Source organism: Conger conger, chromosome 8 (assembly GCF_963514075.1).
Source record: "Conger conger chromosome 8, fConCon1.1, whole genome shotgun sequence".
Lineage (NCBI taxonomy): Eukaryota > Metazoa > Chordata > Actinopteri > Anguilliformes > Congridae > Conger > Conger conger.
Window position 1 is genome coordinate 49082356 of NC_083767.1, and position 20241 is coordinate 49102596.

The 20241-nt window shown below is 52.3% G+C and overlaps 1 protein-coding gene across 2 annotated transcripts in view; it reads right to left on the reverse strand.

The window, feature by feature from the left end:
- kdm7ab (lysine (K)-specific demethylase 7Ab) overlaps positions 1–20241 on the reverse strand; it is a 37295-nt gene that overhangs the window by 11723 nt on the left and 5331 nt on the right. For both annotated transcript variants that reach the window (XM_061252202.1, XM_061252201.1), the window contains exons 2-7: positions 7906–7991; positions 6937–7054; positions 6368–6528; positions 3551–3692; positions 2926–3112; positions 2361–2523 (exon numbers count right to left, since the gene is read on the reverse strand). In XM_061252202.1, the coding sequence (XP_061108186.1) occupies positions 2361–2523; positions 2926–3112; positions 3551–3692; positions 6368–6528; positions 6937–7054; positions 7906–7991 (857 nt within the window). The remainder of the gene's footprint in view (positions 1–2360; positions 2524–2925; positions 3113–3550; positions 3693–6367; positions 6529–6936; positions 7055–7905; positions 7992–20241) is intronic.

The following is a 20241-nucleotide window of genomic DNA, read 5'->3' on the forward strand; positions in this document are numbered from 1 at the left end:
GGGACCCCCGGGGGCTTTAGACGTGATGAATGCGGCGGTCACGGAACGGACACGTGATTACACGGCTCTGGCAGCCCAGGCCGCGGAGATCACACGGCTGGGCGACCGCCGGGCCCCGCCCCCTTCTGCGGCCTCCGCACCCGAGAGCCGGTGAGCAAGCTGGTCACGTGACCGTAAAAATTACTGTGACATCACAGCCATCTCAGACCTACAAACTGTCCACCGAAAAGCACGGGATGAGCTAGAGAACAGCCTATCTATGAAATACGCACGCAATCGGTCATCTGCTACCGCAAGTCCCCCTCTTCTTACACCTTCATGGTTTTAAATAAGATCAACCGTAAAATGCATTCTAGTACCCTGCTTGGCTTGTAAAGTTCAACAGAGGCATAAAAAAATCAAGTACACATCAAGTACTATTGTACAATGAAGGGTAAAAGTTCACGTGTTCCACAAGGCCCATAAATATGGATTGGGAACACTTTGTTTCCTTTTCAGCCAATTGGCCTCTTTGTGTGTGACACACCTGCTGAACAGACAGCTGGCTCAGGTCAGTCATATTTATGTTCTAGTGTAACGTGAACTCACTGTGTTCCCAACAGAACACGGGGAAGTGGCCGCTTCCACATAATGTCCGTTGAATGGTAGATTTTCTCCTGAGGAATGTGGTTTATGATTATAGTTGCTCATTGACTATTTCAGACACTAAAACACTTTACTGATGTGAACTGGACCAATAATTATAGAGAAAATGACAAATAACTGCACAACGTCCCAGCGTTCGGATGACCGTGTTAGCACACGATGGTTTGAACACCGCTGTATAAGCCTGCCCGGTTCGTAGTCTCGTTAGCAACAGCTTCCCCACCACAATGTCACAGTGGAGGACTATTACCATGTCACTGTATGCTGAAATGGATCGTGTATGTCACTTATGAAACCAAGTACCAAGTTTTTATGAACTTTATGAAATTTTACTTCACACACAAAAAAACCAAAACTGATCTGGAAGTAATTTTTTTGTTATTCGTCAGGAAAGTTGCACTGTTTGGAACACGGTGAACTAACTTGGTGTTTGGAACACGGTATACACTGCTCCCTGTTACAATGAACCCAAATGCTCAGTAATATTCATTTGCTAGTGCACTCCCCATCATATTAAACCCAAATGGTCGGTAATATTTATTGCCTTGTGTACTCCCTGTTGAACCCAGCTGCCTGGACCGTTGTTCTCACTGTGCTTCTTGGTGCCCAAGTTTCCCTTTGTGCTTTCCCTCGGTGACAAGGGACTTTATTTTCCTTAAAATGGAAATGTTGTTCGCTTGTTGTTTTTGGCAGCCAGCCTGGAAAAATTCTGAATATTATTATTATTTTATTTTATTTGAGTTGTTTTCCAGTGCTGGGGTGGGACCTGAGACCCTATTTTGGATACTGACCGGGGATGGGGTCCCTGGTTTGGATAATGGAGGGAAAACAGGGTGATTCAGTTTGCGGTTCTTCTTTGGTAATGCAGCGTACCAGGTGTAGGATTGTGGCCTTGACCCAGATGGGGGGTAAGGGGTTGGTATCCCGGGTGAGGAACTGGGTTTCACAGTGGGAAACGCTTGGGATCACACGCACACTGTCAGCTGTGAAAGCTTTCATACCCCCCAACCCTGCTGCCAGCTGAGGAATGCTTCTCTCACTCACAGGAAACTGCTGGGATTACTGTACACACACCCTCTTAGAACATAAAAAGCACACACACACACACACACACACACACACACTCACACAGATATTTCATCAGTGTGATATCCAACACATCAGCTGCCAGCAGGTGCCAGCTGCACACTTATCACCCACCTTCTAATCAGTGAGCGACAGATTTAAAAATGGCCACGCAATCACAATATTTCCCTGCACTATCCAGAAACATCCAAATTGTGAGGGGGGGGGGGGAAACAAAAAAACATCATAATGATTTCTGGGACAGCGGGGAAAGAATTCTGCGCCCGTCCGGAGAGGAAGAGGAAGGGGCGGTTGCGTGGCTCGAGCTCTCTGGCTTCAGGGTGGAAGACACAAATCACGGCGGCTCGGTGGGGAAACCTCATCAAAGGCAGGACAGGACGCGCTAAGTGGAAAACCATCCCTATGGCCATTACAGCTGCCTTCCATTAGCGCTGCGGCGTAGCCATAGCGCTGCTTTCAACTGCCTTCAGTTCTGTTGACTTGTACTTGTAAAAACAGGAAGCCAGCACACCAGCTTTTTTCACACATGTAGTTCTCTTTGACCGGTAAACCGGGGTTGTGAAGTGGACTGAACCAAGTGAGCGATGTGGGGGGGGGGGGGACTAGCAAAACTCGGCCCGGTTTCTCACCAGTGGGGATGAGAAGGGTGGTTCCCTGCCGCACCACGCACTTGTAGCACTTGTCCACCTTCTCCCCGAAGAACACTTCGCTCTGGTTGGGCGACGAGCTCCACGCCTCGTATAGTGCAAGGTTCGCCGGCGTCGGCTTTATCAAGTAAAAAATCTTTTCGCCCTTCGGGAGGAAAGGAAGAGCGAGAATGGGAGGAGAGAGGAGGGGGGGGGGGGGAGACAGGAGGGTTAGTTAATCAAGGTTCCCGGTGCCCAGACGACCTCATACATAGACATTTCTTCTGATTAAACCGCCGCCTCTGTGTGGCGCAATGCGGAACATAAATAACAAATCTCGCCCCGCACCTGAGATGAGATGACCTCACACACAGACACTTGTTGGGAGAGGCGGAGGCCCACCCCACCACCTTTGCTCCCGCCCCAACAAGCGAGCCACACCGACCGCTACACAGCCAGACAGATCATTGATTGGATGTTCACATTAGCGTGGAGAAGGACAAAGGGGTAGCATGTTGTCCCTGTACACGAATAGGGATGCGTGCCATCGAACGGAGACTTGGCTTACCCAGAGCACGTGGTACCACACAGAGGTGCCGCCGAAGTCGATGTGGAAATCTGTGTAGCTGTCCTTCACCCCCATGAGGCAGTACTTCTGCACGAAGGGTTTGGGGAAGAAGGAGTCGTCGGGCCAGTAGTTCTCCACCCACGACATCTTCTGTGCGATGTCCGGCACCTCCACCAGCTCCGCCATCCTGCAGCAGACAGCGCACCACTTGAACCCGGATCAAAGCCATGCAGCCTCCGTTAGGCGACATCCAGACAAACACGTAAGCCCTCATGGGGAGCATAGCACCACCATTCATCTCTGCTGGACAGGTACTGTCATACTGGCAACAGCATTGTAGACTGCAACAGATTAATGGGTACTCTTCACTGCACAAGGCTCCTCATACTGCTGTTTAACGGTTTGCCCACAATTAAAGCTACAGTCACACGATGGCAGGTTGGCCACTAACCCAATACTGACTGTGTCCGACTGACATGCAAAGCTACTCGCCTTCTTATAGGAAGAAAATGCTAATCGGCAGTGCAGCAGAATTACAGTGTACATAAGACAGGGGAGGGGGATTGGAAGGGGGTCCCGTTCGCCTGAAAGCCAGGAGCAGGACCCCAGCAGACCCCGTACTTACTTGGTGTCGGAGAACTCCAGGCTGATGACGTTCAGGACCTTTGGCCGACTGGAGTTGTAGTAATACTTTACAAACTCGCCCAGTTTCATTTTGCTGTCCGCTTGGCGGGCCACGTCGATGACGTCAATCACCTTGTCACTCCCTACAGGGGACAACGTCAGAACAGACCGCTATCAGTCCTGCAAAGGGGGGCCTCGTATGGCACTGAACCCAAACATGCAAGCAGGGGAGCTCTGGTACTGTACATAACAAGGCCAGGTATGAAAACTGACTTAAGGGTGAGGGCAACATAAGACTGAACACCTGGCAGATATTAGCGGAGCATGAACCTAAAGCACTTTTACAGAACTCAATACACCTCTCTCTCTCTCTCTCTCTCTCTCTCTCTCCCTCTCTCACACTCACTCCAAGAACCTCAAATCTCTGTGAGCGGCGATTAGTAACACAACATTAACAGAGCTCTGTGCATTACAGCCTGTGAGTGCAGCAGCAGGGGAGGATGAGGAGGGCCAAAGGTGCACTGGGTCATGGTCATCTTCATCACCTCCCCTTTCCCCCGACTGTAATCGTCCGAGGTATAGCAGGGAGACCTGCGACAATCATTCCAGATCATGTTTCTCACATAGACGCCGGGGAGAAAGACTAATGTCTTTTATGTGTGCAGATAACACCACCGGCGGACAGCTGCCAAGCTGCAAATCAAAATGGCAGGGGTGGCCGGGGGCTGTGAGCGCGGCCGGCGTTTTTAACACGGGGACGGGACAGCTGGCGGTTTGGTGAGCGCAGACCCCCCCTCGCATCCCCCCTTGGGCCCAGCTGGGCACAGGGCTGATGTCGGGGAACAGCTGGAGGGAGGGCCCGGCGCACACGGGCGCAATACCACAACCCACAGCCAGGGGCAATAAATCTTCGACAGCGGCCACCGCCTGCTGAATATTTACCGTCCTCACACCGCTAATAACGTCCCTTAATCAATCTTTCCTCCTGCCGGCACCGCTTTCCTGGAAAAAAAAAAAGCTTAAACGGAGGCTTTCAACGCCACCCTCTGGGGGGTATGGAAGTGTGACTTTTGAAAATGCAACCACAAGCGGAGGGGGTGGGGAGGGGGGGTCTTTTTGCACCTTAGGCATGTGGAATGCATATTCTTTCACATGCGTGGAGTGAAAGGCCAGAGAAACACAAAGCGCAGTGCAGCGGGCGTACGGCTCCCAGGAGGGCCGCGTGGCTAGGGAGTGCACCGAGGGAAGTGAATTAGCTTGGCGGCTGGCCGGAGCGAAAGTGGCCAGTGGTGAAGTGTCCGTGTGGTAATTACAGGAAGCCGGCGAGTCTGGGGCTTTAGCTGCACGCGGCAACTGAGGAACAGCCCTGGTGCTCATGGGACAGCAGTGTCTCACAAAAGGGAGTAATTTGAATCCGTAAACTCCTGACAGCCGGGACCACCAAAACACGGTCCTCTGGGGCTGAGAATTGCTGGTTCTCCAACCTCCCATTACCTGGGAGTCAGGTGTGAAGACAGCCTGGCCAATCAGTGGCACCAATTACCCGGGAGAAAAGAAAACCAGGGCTGGATTTAGATTCGAGGGGCAGGGTTGATGCTCCCCCCTTGCCTTACTTGAATATTGCCTTTTTAAAACTTTGAAAAAATAAAGGAAAACACTGAATAATGACTTAACTGCCATTAACAGATAATCCATCCACCCATACCGCCACCACCACCACCAATGTACTCCAAACGCCTGAGCGTGAGAATGTAACCAAACACGAGACCCAATAAAGCCAGCGCTTCCCACGGATTGGCGTGGGAGGCTGGCAAGGCACCGCGCGTCCTCTGGAACCGGTAATGTAACCAGGCGACCGCGGGACCTGCGGTCGGCCGCAGAGACAGCAGGCAGCAGGGGGCGGGGCTGGACCCATTGTTTCCCCATTATAAGAGTGCAACGCTACCCAGCCCCACCCCTTCCTCAGCTCCGCCTCCTTTTACAACAACAGCAGTTAACGCTTCTGAGCTGGTAATATGAGCCATGAATGCAGCCACACACACACACACACACACACACACACACACACAAAAACACAAAAACACACGCACACAGTTCAGCATCTGCTACACATGCACACCCACGTAGGTGCTTAAGTCTCACACACACAAGCGCGCACAGGCAGGCGCGCACGCACGCACAACAAACATCTGCTGAAGATGAACCAGAGATGCCCTCAAATGTGCTAGGCTTGTAATTGGATCCCCTAAGTACCTGGCTCTCAATAGAAAGAGAAGGTGGCAAACTGCAGGTCCAGGTAAGCCAAGCCAGTTTTATCTACAGGCCCGCTTAGTTATGGGGGGATTAGGGTTTGGTAAGCAGGTGGACTTGGCCGCCTCATCACCCGGCTTAATCCACAGCCTCATTCAGCTGTGGAAATGCACACCTGTCACAGGCGGACAAGAGCTTACCCAAACCATCACCAAGATCCTTAACACGACAAACGATACGTTTGAGGGGAAGAGTTCAAATGTGGAGGTGAATTATATTACCTACGAAATCTACACAATTATCACATCGGTTTAAATGTAGTGCATTAGATTACACGCATTGCAATTTTATGAAGCTTTCCGGCTTATATACCCTCCCTCTATGGCAATGCTTGGGGAAACGAAGAGTTCCTGACAAGCTCACATAGTTCACGTAGATACACACAGAATTTCTGACCTACTGATCAATTCATTGGAAAGTCGGGATGAGGGTTTATTGGGAAGTTGGGATGAGGGTTTATTGGGAAGTTGGGATGAGGGTTTATTGGGAAGTTGGGATGTCTTCTTACCGACATATTGCTCCACGTCTTTGACGGTGAAGGTGGGCGGAGGGAGTCGCAGGCCCAGCCCGTCCAGCTTGCTCAGCGCTATGGGGAGCTGGAAGCCCTGCTTCTCCAGGTACTTTTGGCTCACCTGACTCCCGTGCATCCGGACCAAGATGTCATCAGCACTGCAGGACAGAGAGAGGAAAGAGACAGGCTGGGGTCAAACCACCTCACTTAAAAGAAAGAAAGGAAAAAATAAATCTTTATTGCGTGTGTCGTATCTGTAAGTGTGTGTGCGTGAGTGTGTGATTGAGTGTGTGAGTGAGTGAGTGAGTGAGTGAGTGAGTGAGTGAGTGAGTGTGTGTGTGTCCGTGTCCGTGTCCGTGTGTCCGTGTGTCCGTGTGTCCGTGTGTGTGTGTGTGTGTGTGTGTGTATGTGTGTGTGTGTGTGTGTGTATGTGTGTATGTGTGTGTATGTGTGTGTGTGTGTGTGTGTGTGTGTGTGTATGTGTGTGTATGTGTGTGTGTGTGTGTGTGTGTGTGTGTGTGTGTGTGTGTGTGTGTGTGTGTGTGGAGGGGGGGGGGGGGCCCTACCTGGCGAATGTTCTAGAGCGGAGCTCTCGCACGAACACAGAAGTCCCGGCCTGCACGGGCTTGGTGCCGTCGTCTGGCTCGGTGTAGTCATGCCGGTGCCAGTTATTCCTCTTCTTCACTGAGAGCGGAAGAGCAGAGAGCATGAGCAAGACCTTTTCATTTAATTTATTACTTTATTTCACAAGAACAATTATATAAATGCACCACAGTCAGCCAAGAAAACCCATGCTCATCTGTAGTCCCTGGGCTATATGGCTTCGCAATGGGGGAGGAATCTGGAGCACAGGGAGCAAAGATGCACCGACACAGGGAGAACGTGCAGACTCGCACAGAGAAGATCCCGACAGGGGCCGACAGTCCGACCCAGAACGGGCAACAGTGCTAAGCACTGCCCAACACTACCCAACATCTCAGTAATGCTGAAGGGTTTCAAAATAAATCTGAGCAGGATGATCATTTCTGCCAGTATCTCCCCATCTGGGCGGCTGGTGCAGTGGCAGGGGACTGTGAATTATGCGTCGGCTATACGGAAGAGTTCACCGGAGCGTTAAAAACCCGACCCACCCTCCGCTCCACCCAGGACAAGGGCCAAATACAATCCCGATTTGATGATTACACCACCGATCAATTACCCCCATAATGCCTGGTGCATACGCACTAAGAGCTCGCTCGCACTTTAAATCAAAAGGAGGGGGGGGGGGCTGCCACACTGAAAACCCCACGATTCCCTACAGACCAATCTATCAGCCAGAGAGAGAGAGGGAGGGAGAGATAGAGAGAGGACAGGCAGAGAGAGAGAGGGAGGGAGGAAGAGATAGAGAGAGGGGCAGAGAGAGGGAGGGAGAGAGGAGGACAGGCAAAGAGAGAGAGGATCGAGGGAGCAAGAGGGTCAGAAAGAGAGAGGGAGAGCTAGAGAGAGAGGAGAAAAAGAGAGAGATGGAGTGAGAGGGAGAGAGAGCGAGCACTTACTCAAAGACGGTCCGTGCAGCGCATCGCAGTTGGGACAGTGGTAGACGTCGATGTCCACAGCATGATGCTCCTCCACTTGGACGCAGCTGAAAGGGACGGAGAGGAAGGTTTGGAACAGCGACGTCTCACACAGCAGTACGGCGTGTGGCGGTAACCGGTTTTGTGCCATTGAGGAACGAAGGCCTACTAAACGTGTTCTATGTAACAACAAAAACATCTATTATCAGAAATGTCTGAAGTAATGATGTAGGCCTAAATAATAGAAATATCCAAGAGCTGTATGCCCCATAATAGCTTGTTTTAATAGTTAAACTTTTATAGAGATAAGTGTTCAGGCCAAAAGGAAATTAAGGCCAAATAAAATAAGTACACAGTGTTTTTAAGCAGGGCTGTACGAAGCAGGCTCAGAAACTAAAGCCAGCCCGGAATCAGCAAGAGATTTAAGACCCACTTTTACTGGAGAAACGCAGGGAGAGAAAATATCCAACGGACCGCATTCCTGCCTGCACTTTGAGAGGGACACAAGACCTGGAGTAAGAAGCAGGGAGTGTTCGAGCCACGCGAGCTGATCTCTCACCTCCGGGCTGTGCTGCACACTGCGGCTGTGTGGAGCTGGCTGGGAAAGCTCCTGTCAGAGATAATCCTCTCTAACCACTGTTTTTACTGCCCTGCTTTCTGCTGGCGTAAACAGCTACATATGGGCTAAGAGGCTATTTCACTTGCCTTCCAATTAATGCCTTTAATTGGACGATTAAGAGCGTGGGTGGAAGGGGGGGGGGGCAGTGGGCCGTCCCGCGGGGGGGGGGGGGCGGCGAGGCTGCGCCACGTCACGCTCGACAGCGGGGGGCTCTGGGCTCCACGGCGACAGACGGCGCTGCGGTGGGGGGCGGGAGCGCGGTCAGAGATACGAGGGAGATAAACCCGGCGCAGCCGAAACACAAACTCGCCCTCCTGACCTCTGCGCGGGGTCCACAGCGCCGGTCCCAAGACGCCCAGATCAAAGCCCCCCCCCCCCCCCCCCCACGCATGGTGACAGGTAACACCTGATGGCAAAGGGGGGCAGGGCGGGGCGGAACAGGGCCTGCTGACGCCAGACGCCCGAGGTCCCGGAGAGCGCTGGGTAAACCGCACGCCCAGATGTGAGGGGGGAGGCGCAAGAGTACAGTGCACACACGACAACCCCTCCTGACCTTTGACCCTATCATTTCCCCCCAAGGTTGCTGAGAAAAGCCCTAAAACACCACAGCTGAACACATGGGCTGGAGTGCGCTCAGGACGGGCTGTTTTTAATGGGCACGTAAAGAATGTGGAGTTACAGCACTGTGTTTTTCTCTCACAGAACTGTTAAAATGTCAGCCCCCGCACTCCACCTGGGGGGGGAGGGAGCCGCCACAGACACGCATTCCTCACGCACGCAGCGGAACAGGGCTCCAGAGCCGCCCGAGACGCAGCCCGGAGCGAGACACGGAGACCGAATGTTTGGGCCACGTGCAGCTGAGCCGCGCGTTTAAAAACAGCCAGACACATGGCGAGGAGCTCAGGCTCCAGCTCTCCTGTAGTACAGTGTGCAGCACTGCGGCCTTCAGTGTAAATACACACACAGAGCAGGGCTGCACACAACTGCAGACCCACACGAAATTGATGAAAAAAAACAAAAAAGATACGCTCACGGTGGAAATAAACAGGTAGCAGTAATATCTCGTCAAATAGAAGGCTCCTTCTGCGCAGCTTACAAACAAGGTAACAAGGTTAAACAAGGTCACTGCACACGAGCAATGCGTGTGCTTTTCCCCCCATCTGGGCTCTTAACACTCATCTCCCCCACTTCTCTAATGCCTGCAATAAACCTAAGTGACACTGGTAATTATGCAACATTTCAGACCCATTTTACACGGGGGGGGGAGAAGAAAAAAAATGCACATAAGCGGGCTCTTGACTCATGGCAGGCAGCCGAGTTTGCAGTTTAACATGAGTTATTGCCTCACTCAGGAATGTTGCTCCGGGAAGTCACTTCTGCAGCCCCAGGCAGTGCACATTCGGACAGCGGCCGCGGGTTTCTCAGAGCCAGCTACAGTCCCGCTCCCTCGCGCAGCGAACGGCCCTCTGAAAGGTGATTTATTACACCCTGGGATCGCCAGCAACTTCCACAGCCAGCGCCTGTGAGCGTTTATAAGTGGTTTGCAAAAAACTCTCACTAATTAGGAGTCTGCGTACAGGGGCTCTTAGTGAGTAAACCTGCCAGTTGAGTTGCTACGGACAGGACCTCTGAGGGTTTTTTAAAAAATGAAAGCGTTATGAAAGAGCGAATGAAGGCGTTTTTATTCCGGCGCGTTCCGGTGGGTCTGCGCGTCGTCGTCGGCGCAGGCCTCGCGTTTCGGGAAGCTGCGAGACGCTGGCGGGGAACCGAACAGAGAGCCATTGATGACACCGCTGACACAGGAAGCAGCCAGAGCGATGGCCGACACTAACAACACTCGCATTCCTCCCGCCCGCAGGCTCGCGGCGTGTTCACAGAGCTAGCGTAGCCGCAGCGGCTACACTGGCAGAATGTACTGATTAATGGTCATGATGAATGGGGCTAATTAACGCGGCTTCCTCCGCTGACCCCTGGCAGCACTAGCCATGGGCTTCTTGCACGTGAGCGAGCGGTAGGGCTGGAAAGCTGCATCACTCCGGTTTCAGAGACGTCAGTGACAGCTGTAGGAGCTCTGAACTGACCGAGTACGAGGTTTTGCCTGTCCGTTGTCTGTTAATGCTAACTGGCAACAACCTTGCTTTGCGATGTACAAAACCTGGAGTGTACTTTGGCTTCCAAAAGACACACTAATAACTGCCGTTTGGCTCTTTTTATCTTGCATATCGTTATGAAACAACTAGAAAATGAAAGTGAAGGGACAAAAGGCCAACCAAGTATCAAAAACAGCGATGTTAGAACAGCCTCCAGCAGGAATGGCTGCTATTGACTTTACAGCAATTGTTCACTGAGCGCTTCCAAAAACAAATCAAAACAAAACAAAGAATCCAGCGACTGTGTACCTGCTCACTGCACTCACCAAGTGTTCAGCCAGCATTTCTGTTTGTGGACTATGAAACCCTGACAAACTGCTCTCAGATTTAAGAATTTATTGTTACCGAGAAACAGAACCTGTCGGTTTGCCAACATAATAAGGCAGAGCATTCAGATCCCTGGCAAAGATCTGGAGAACAACAGAACATTAAATAACCATAATGGAATTCAAACTACTGGGTCAGTATCGGCGACGGGAAACAATGACACGTAGCACAGCAAAGCTAACAGAATTGGGTTTGTTTTGATGGTTGTTTAGGGTTTCTGGAAAACCCAACTGCAGTCTGCAAAGCTAAGTCTGGAAAACATTAATAGTGTTACTGCAGAAAGACGTGGACATTTTTTAAATGCCACGCACACTGGCTCTTATTCCCGTCTGACAGGTTGTCATATTTCACAGAGGTCTAACGAGGACAGGCTTGTTCTCCGAGCGGCTCTGACATTGCCTGTAACTACGGTTACCCCCATTAGACACAGCCCAGGCCCAGCGCAGTGCAGACGCCGGCCGCCATCCTGGGTCTGATTCAGCACAGCCATCTTACAATGTGGGCAACGGCCTCGTTTGACCGGCAGGACAGACGCCCACATCAAAGCACGAGAGGAGGTGCTACTGCTAAAATAGAGGGGGGGGGGGGGGAAGCAGCAGAAGCAGCAGCAGCAAACAGAGCCTCTGTTCTGGAGGAGGGGACTGCCTGGGGGGGGGCGGGACCCTGAATTCCTGGAGACCGGGTCTGCTTTGATCTGAGCGTAATTACAGGAAATGGAGGAAGTGGTAAATAAAACACAACAGAGCCATTAGCTCATCAGGTCGCTGCTGGGTCGCTGCTGGGTCGCTGCTGGGTCGCTGCCGGGTCGCTGCCGGGTCGCTGCCGGGTCGCCGCCAGACCTGGCGTGGCCCTCTCGTTACAGCCGTCACCGCGGCCCAGATGCATCGTGGGAGTCCCCTCAGAACGCCGCGGCCACAGCGTGCCACTTCCGGCCCCGTTCTCCGAGAGGGGGTCTCAAGAGGTTACCTCTCCGCCCCCCGCTCCCACCCACTCCTAATCCACTCCTAAGACAATGGAGGACTGAGGGGGGGGGGGGCCCAGCTGCAGACCCCAGCGCTCCCTGGCTGCGTATCAGGGACCGGAACAGACTCCCACTCTCTCCAGGCCAGCTTATCATCGCTGTGACAGTTCCGTATATGGGAGGGGAGTGTTGTAGAACAACAATGGCCGCCTATTTTTACACTCCAGTGTGTCCGGCAACTTCCTGCGCGAGGGGGGGGGGGAGGCTGGGAGTGAGGGAGCCGTGATTCACCACACTGAGCACACAGAGCTGTGGCCTCTCACACGACACGAACACGAGAGAACACGGCAGTGAGAGAGAATGACAGACAGAATGAGAATGGGAGAGAAAGGGAGAATAAAATAAATTGAAAGAGATTGAGAGAGAAAGAGGGAGAATGATACAGAGAGAATGAAAGGGACAGAGAAAGAGAGAAAGAGAATGATCGAGAATGGGAAACCAGGACATGAGAGAAAGAGACCGAGAATGACAGAGAACGAGAGGAAAAGACGAGAGAGGAAGAATCAGAAAGACGGAGAGAAAGAGGGAGACAGGTGTTTGGGTAGCGTAACGGTGAGAAATGGGGCAGTGTGTCGCTCGCTCTCTCCTGAGAGTCTATGTGCTGGAGTACAGTGAAGCTCTCATCATCACGCCCGGCACCCATTAACCGCTGAGCAGCACAAAGGGCGAGAGAGAGAGAGAGAGGGAGAGGGAGAGAGAGAGAGAGGGGGGGGGGGGGGGAGAGAGAGAGAGAGAGAGAGAGAGAGAGAGAGAGGGAGAGAGAGAGAGAGAGAGAGAGAGAGAGAGAGAGAGAGAGAGAGAGAGAGAGAGAGAGAGCACTTCCTGTACACACGACGGGCGCTTGTTGCGTCACCTCTCGCTGCTCGAGAGCTTTTCCTGAGGCGAGTGGCAGGGGCGCCTGCTTTGTCTCCGTTGTCGGGGGCGATGATGAAATCCGGCCCGGTCTGGCCGTCACACCCAGGCCCTCGCTGCAGACGCTGCGGCAGGAGGGCCCAGACGGCGCGGAGAGACGCCAACGCAGCGCGGGACCGGGGTGCAGGGCTTTAATGTTCAACCGCCATTCCACCGCCACTCCACTCTGTCCTCCCAGCCCGACGCTTAAGGGCTTAATGTCAGCGTCATTCCCACCTTTAGAGAGTCACTGGACTGTCCGTGTGTTTTCATACGAGTGTGTGTGAGTTTAGAGAACAATGAAACGGCGCAGCCTCAGATCCTCACCTCAGCACAGGCAGGCTCAGTTACTGTGTGGGTCCAGCTGTTTACATTCATCTTAATGTGTGAGGGAGAGGTGTGTGCTGCCGATCCAACGTGCCGTCACCCGCGCCGGGTGGTGGGAATCAGAGGTGTGTGTGCTACCGGGGTTGTGAGTATGGGAGGTGTGTGTGTGTTACTGGGGTTTGGGGGAATGCAGAGGTGTGTGTGTTACTGGGGTTGTGGGAATGCAGAGGTGTGTGTGTTACTGGGGTTGTGGGAATGCAGAGGTGTGTGTGTTACTGGGTTGTGGGAATGCAGAGGTGTGTGTGTTACTGGGGTTGTGAGTATGGGAGGTGTGTGTGTGTTACTGGGGTTGTGAGTATGGGAGGTGTGTGTGTGTTACTGGGGTTGTGAGAATGCAGAGGCGTGTGTGTTACTGGGGTTGTGGGAATGCAGAGGTGTGTGTGTTACTGGGGTTGTGGGAATGCAGAGGCGTGTGTGTTACTGGGGTTGTGGGAATGCAGAGGTGTGTGTGTTACTGGGGTTGTGGGAATGCAGAGGTCCAGCAGTTCTGGAGCCCCCTCTCTAACTCACAGGAAAGACTCGCACCCAACAGTGAGCATGACAAAAAGCGCTCCCTTCTTCTCCTCCCCCCACCCCCAACTCCTAAACTACCTCTTTAAGCAGCTGTGAAGTCTCTCTGTGTGCCTCACACTGGGGGGCGGGGAGCCTGTGTATTGCCCCCCTCCCCCCCCCCCCCCCCTCCACCCCTCCCCGAACTCACACGTTTATTTTTAGACTCTCTTCCTGTTGTACGGCTGCTTAAGGCAAAACTCTCAGCATTAAACGCAAATTAATGATGTTCCTGTTCCAGCAAGATCGCTCTCCTTCTTCCGCGTGCCTTTAAAACGGGGAGGCTTCTACTGAGCTCGAGTGCAAGAGAGAGAACACTCTAGTGTACGAGAGAGGGGGGAAAACATCCTCCAAAACACGATAAGAGGGCGGTGTCATCCCCTCGCGTGAGCGCTTCTGTTTTCGTCCGATAGCGCAGGCCGCGGCTCCGTGCCGATTGTTTTGGTGGTGTTTTTTTTTTTTTAATCACTTTAAAATGGCGTGTGTGTACAAGCTGGGTCAGGCCAGGGGAGGGAAGAAAAACAGACAAACAGGCCCCTCCCCCTCTGGCCCGGGGCGACACGCTTCATGCAGTAAACACAATTCTCCCCGAAGGGTGTTTGAGACTGAAAGACGGGGGGCTCCCAGCCTGCGTTTTGGGGGGGATGGGGGGGGGGGGGGGGAGAGAGAGAGAGGGTTACAATGGGGACGGCCTGCCAAGAAGGAGAGACCAGAGGGGCAAATTACCCTGTGCCGCTTGGTAGCCCCCCACAGCCCACAGGGGCCAGAGTCCCCCCCCCCCCCCCCCCTTCCTCTTCACAAATATTTCCCTGACGCTTAGGTTTCTGCCTGGGTCCCTTTCTTTAAGGCATGCCATCTTGTTTAAGTGGGGTTATTCATTACTCAGCATTGCTGTTAAGGGCTCATTGAGGGAGATGGGGACGGGGGCAACCAGCAGAGGCAGACAATAGCAGAAACGGCCATTTGTTTAAAACGGCACCCTGCTTTCCTCCGAGACGGGGCTCCACCCGAGCTGAAATGGGAAGCTGGGCCCTTCTGATGCCCCTGGTGATAACGGAGTGGAATGCTGCCGTCAGATCTAATGAGAGATTCAACACACCTGGCAATTCAGCTACCCCCAATACCCACCCCCTCCCTCCTCACCAACAGCCAAACCCCCGTTTCCTCAGAGCACTACTGACATTTCGCCCTTGGGGATACAGTCCAGAGCGTGGAGCTGTGTCACACAGGCGCAGGGGGAAGTGTGCTGGCAGCTTACCGCGCTTGGAGCGCGCCGTTTGTAGATTACCTACAGGGACTGCACAACAAAGGCGTCTCCATGGCGACGGCCGAGATGTTGGCAGCGCTCGCGGCGAGTCACACCGAGGAGCGCGGCACGTCCTGGAGCGAGCACACTGCTCCAGAGGAGCTTCACCCGCACACCCCGCCGCCCAAAACACACCTCTCACTCTCACTCTCACTCTCTCTCTCTCTCTCTCTCTCTCTCTCTCTCCTCATCTCTCTCTCTCTCTCTCTCTCTCTCTCTCTCTCTCTCTCTCTCTCTCTCACACTCACACTCACACTCGCACTCGCACTTCGCACACTCGCACTCACACTGTCTCACACTGTCTCTCACTCTCACTCTCACTCTCACTCTCACTCTCACTCTCACTCTCACTGTCACTCTCACTGTCACTCTCACTGTCACTCTCACTGTCACTCTCACTGTCACTCTCACTCTCTCACACTCACGCCACCGAAACACACACACACACACACACACACACACACACACTCACTCTCACACTCACGCCACCGAAACACACACACACACACACACACACACACACACACACTCACACACCTACCACCACACGTCTAGGGCACACTGCCTCACACCCACCGCAGAAAACACACACCTACCACCACACACACACACACACACACACACACACACACACACACACACACACACACACAGTGTCACCATCCACACATTCACTGTCACACACTCTCACACACACACACACACACCCACCCACCTACCGCCACACACAGACACACCCATCCACCACCACACATCTATGGTAAATGGTTGGCATTTATATAGCGCCTTTATCCAAAGCGCTGTACAATTGATGCTTCTCATTCACCCATTCATACACACACTCACACACCAACGGCGATCGTGCGATGCAAGGCGCCGACCAGCTCGTCAGAAACATTTGGGGGTTAGGTGTCTTGCTCAGGGACACTTCGACACAGACCCGAAACTACTGTGTCTCATGCAACCTTGACAGAGGGCACTCATAAGGTAGCATTGATCATCAAGTTGGCGATGCTGGAGAAAGTCTGTAACACTGGAAGCCTGATATCCATAGTCAGCTATACAACACTCAGGCCCGATCGTTAGCCATATGTTCCATATCGAGCAGCCACGGATGGCTTTCATGACTCTCCTTGCAGGATTCCAGTTGGCTGTCTGCAAAGACACTTTAACTGCAGAGCCAATCAGACAGCAGGAGGTCAGACTAGAAGAGAATTTGAGTGTCTGTGGGAACTAAACGCCAAGTCAATTAAATATACAAACGGAATTAAACCCGTAATTATGGAAACAATACATCTCATTTGCAGGACACAATACGTGCGCAACAGAGATAGCCTTGCGCAGGTACATAAATTATATTAGTTTGGTGATTGTTTCTCACCAAATTTATCCACCAACGTTCCCTGTTCTTCCCATGTTCAATGTCCAGTCCTCACAGACCTAACCAATCACCGCAACATCCTTCAATCCTGACAGCACTGAGGCAAGCCACAACGTAAGAGTCTGTCTAGGCGCATATTTTCCAGCACAATCCCCCCAGCAGCCACTGAGCGGGAGAACGATTCATGCATGGCTCACGCAGGCAGGCCACTCAGTGGTCATACTAGCCGATCAAACTCAATAACACAATAAATGTGTGTAGTTTTATTACGCCCGCTGTAACAGAAGCAGTGTGAAATAATCGTATTTGTATAGGCTTGTATGTTTTGGGCATTTTTTTCCACAAAAGCTAATAATATTAAAAAATCATAGGAGTGATTTCTGTTCCAGTTCTGCTCATGCTGAGCAAGCTAGAGCATGACATCTTGTATTTGACTTTGCATTAAAATCAAGAGCTTTCTCTTTGAATCTCCCAAAGCCACCAATAGCTGTGTGAATATTATGATCAAAAAGCAACACAAATGTCAGACACAAAAAGGCGATTGGCTCAAAGAAACAGGAGTAATTATTTTGTTGTGGTTCAAGTCTGGGTCGTCACCCATTCTAAACTTACTGACTATCTGCAATTCCAGTGTTTTTGTTTTGGGGGGGAGGGAGCGTTTATTCTGCTCAAACATGCACAAACCTGCATTAACGCAACCTCCACTACTGCCGCCTAACTGGTCAGAGGGGTCACTATTCCAAGATGCTTAAAAAAATACAACCAACGAGGACAGCTTTGTCTTCCCAAAAGGCATTATATATATATTGTGAGAAGCATGGACAACGTTTGACCTCCTTCCTGTAGAGGGTGAGAGCTAGGAAGGGTCCAGAGTGTTTATGTTCTTCACACGGATCAAGTGGTTTTCCAAAACAAATGGAAATGAGTCTGGAAAATTCAGGAATGATAGCCTATAGCTGGTTGGATTTTTACTGCTAAAATCTCCCCTTGTATGAACCAAATCATGAGTCTCTAACTGACTTAGTTTTACCTTTCATTTTTTCTCAGTCACAAATACCCTGAATTAACAAACAAAAAAAAGTCACTCAAAGTGAAGTGCACTTTACAGTTGGACTGACCCCCAGTTGGAGGCTGTGTACTTCCTTTTGGAGAAGAGTTAAATCCCTGGCTATGACCTCATCTATCACATTTACCATGGACTGGAATAGCAGCACTGTGCCCTGCAGACCTTACAAGTGTCAAGGTAAAGAAAGACGAAAAATAATTGGATAAACAAAGAACGTCTGGCGAAGACAAAACTCACAATAGAGCTCATTCAACAGACAATCGGAAAGCAGGAAACGTGCTGAAGAGGAGGACAGGAAATATGAACCCGGGCTTCCCCCTCACCCCCGTCTGTCTCTCCCCCTTCTCGCCGGGACCTCGATGGCCGGGCAGAGCCGGAAGGCTCAGGAAGCGTGACCTCTGCAGCGGAGGAAACCGGAGCGGGCCCCCGCCGCCTGTCCAGGCCCCCGTGCCTTCTGCCACAACGCCCCACCACCCCCCGGCCCCCACTGCCTTTCCAGGCCCTGGCACCCTCCGCCACGCCACCCCCTACCCCCCCTTTACCACTGAACTTCCTGACCCCCCCCCCCCTTCCACCCTGATGAAATGGCGCTGGAGGCAACAGCCCAGTATCCGCCAGGCCAGTATCCGCCGGCCCAGTATCCGCCGGCCGAGTGCCGGACACTGCTGACCTGGCTGGGGCTCGCGCCGACCTGGCGGGGGCCAAAGACCGGACCGCTCTCACAGGAGCGAGACGCCGGCACCACCAGGCTCTGTGGAGACAGAGCGTCCGGCGTCACGGCGAGCGGCCCTCGCGTCCTCCTGCCCCGTGCCACGAGAAAACGCCGTGTGCCGTGAACTCTGACGCCAAGTCTCCTCGAGATTCCGTGCGGGTCCCCAAATTCACTTCTCTCCACCTCCAATCCATCTCCTTTCAGAACTCAACACATCCTTATTCTTTCATATTAACCAGAGGCAGAAACTGAAGAAACCAGTTACACTAGAGTTACATCAGACTGCAGGTGCCATTGGATGCACTCGTCCGGGGTGACTGCAGCTAGCTTACGGTCTAAACCATATCCATTGTTCCTGATGGGATTAGTCTGGCAAAAATGAAGCAATGTAGGTGAAATGCTGTTATCATGTGTGCAACACAGTGAGGCAACCCACACATTCAGGAAATATGCCATCTTCTCCTCGTGCCTAATCCACCACCTCCAATACTTTAAGCAGCATTAACGGAACTTGCTATCGCAAATAAGCAGTCTCAGACTGCCCATTCAATCTCTCCATTGCCTCCATCCAATCAAAGATCTAATGGACTGAAACAGACAAAAAAATCTATACGTGCTGTTGTTGACCTTCTAATCACCACTGACAGATCCATGAATCGTCTTGTTTGATTGTGCAGAGAACCCTACAGGAAACAAATGGGCTTCAAGGGAACCGACCATCCGCAATGGCCTGGTCAATAGCGAAAATGCAAAGAAGTGTTTAGAGACCACGGGCTACATGCAAACGCACAGACGTACGTGCACAAACAGCTCAGTAGCCGAGGGGGAAGGGGTTTGCGAGATCTGCGATCGCTCTCATCCCAGCCAGAGACAGGGAGGTGAAAGAAACACAAGAATAAGAGCCGCACCACTGCACCAATCCGGCTAAAATCCCGGAGACAACAGCGGGAGCCATCCATCTCTCTTTATTGTTTCCATCACGGTGGGACAGTGATTGATGGGGCTTTGAACTTGTCCGCGGCCAGTGGGGCGGTAATCAATCTTTCCTCTGTCCTACGTGCGCCGACTCACTCACCATCCCGACCCACCGACCAGGAGGCCCCCCCAACCTGACCACCACCAATACACACAGCTCCATACCTATAATGCCCCCCCCCCCCCCATCAATACACACAGCCCCATACCTAGAGCCCCCCCCTACCAATACACACAGCCCCATACATATAGAGTCCCCCCCCTACCAATACATACAGTCCCATACCTGTAGGGTCCCCCCCTACCAATATATACAGCCCCATACCTATAGAGTCCCGCCCCATCAATACACACAGCCCCATACCTATAGAGTCCCCCCCTACCAATACATACAGCCCCATACCTATAGAGTCCCCCCCTACCAATACATACAGCCCCATACCTATAGAGTCCCCCCCCCCCACCAATACATACAGCCCCATACCTATAGAGTCCCCCCCCCCACCAATACATACAGCCCCATACCTATAGAGTCCCCCATCAATACATACAGCTGGTATCCATGGGGGGTTAAAAGAGAGGGAAGGGTAAACGGAGAGAAAGAGCAAAGGGGGGAAGAAAGACAGAGAGGCAAGTGCGGATGAGAGTTTGAGTGAGACAGAGAAAGAGAGACAGAACTCTGACTACAAGACGTAACAAGGCCGAGTTAAGCAAGCGTATTCAATACTAAATTAATTTAGACAAATAAATAAAAGAGAATATGGGATTTGAGGCTGTATGTAGCGGAAGGCTAATGGGGGGGGGAAGAAGAGACTGAGACACCGAGATCTTGAGGCACGAGACCCAGCATCTGTGAGACTCTCGGTGACAGCCCTCCACCATCGAGACATCTGTAGCAGTCACGTCCCCGGGTTACATGTGACTGGCAGGCCCC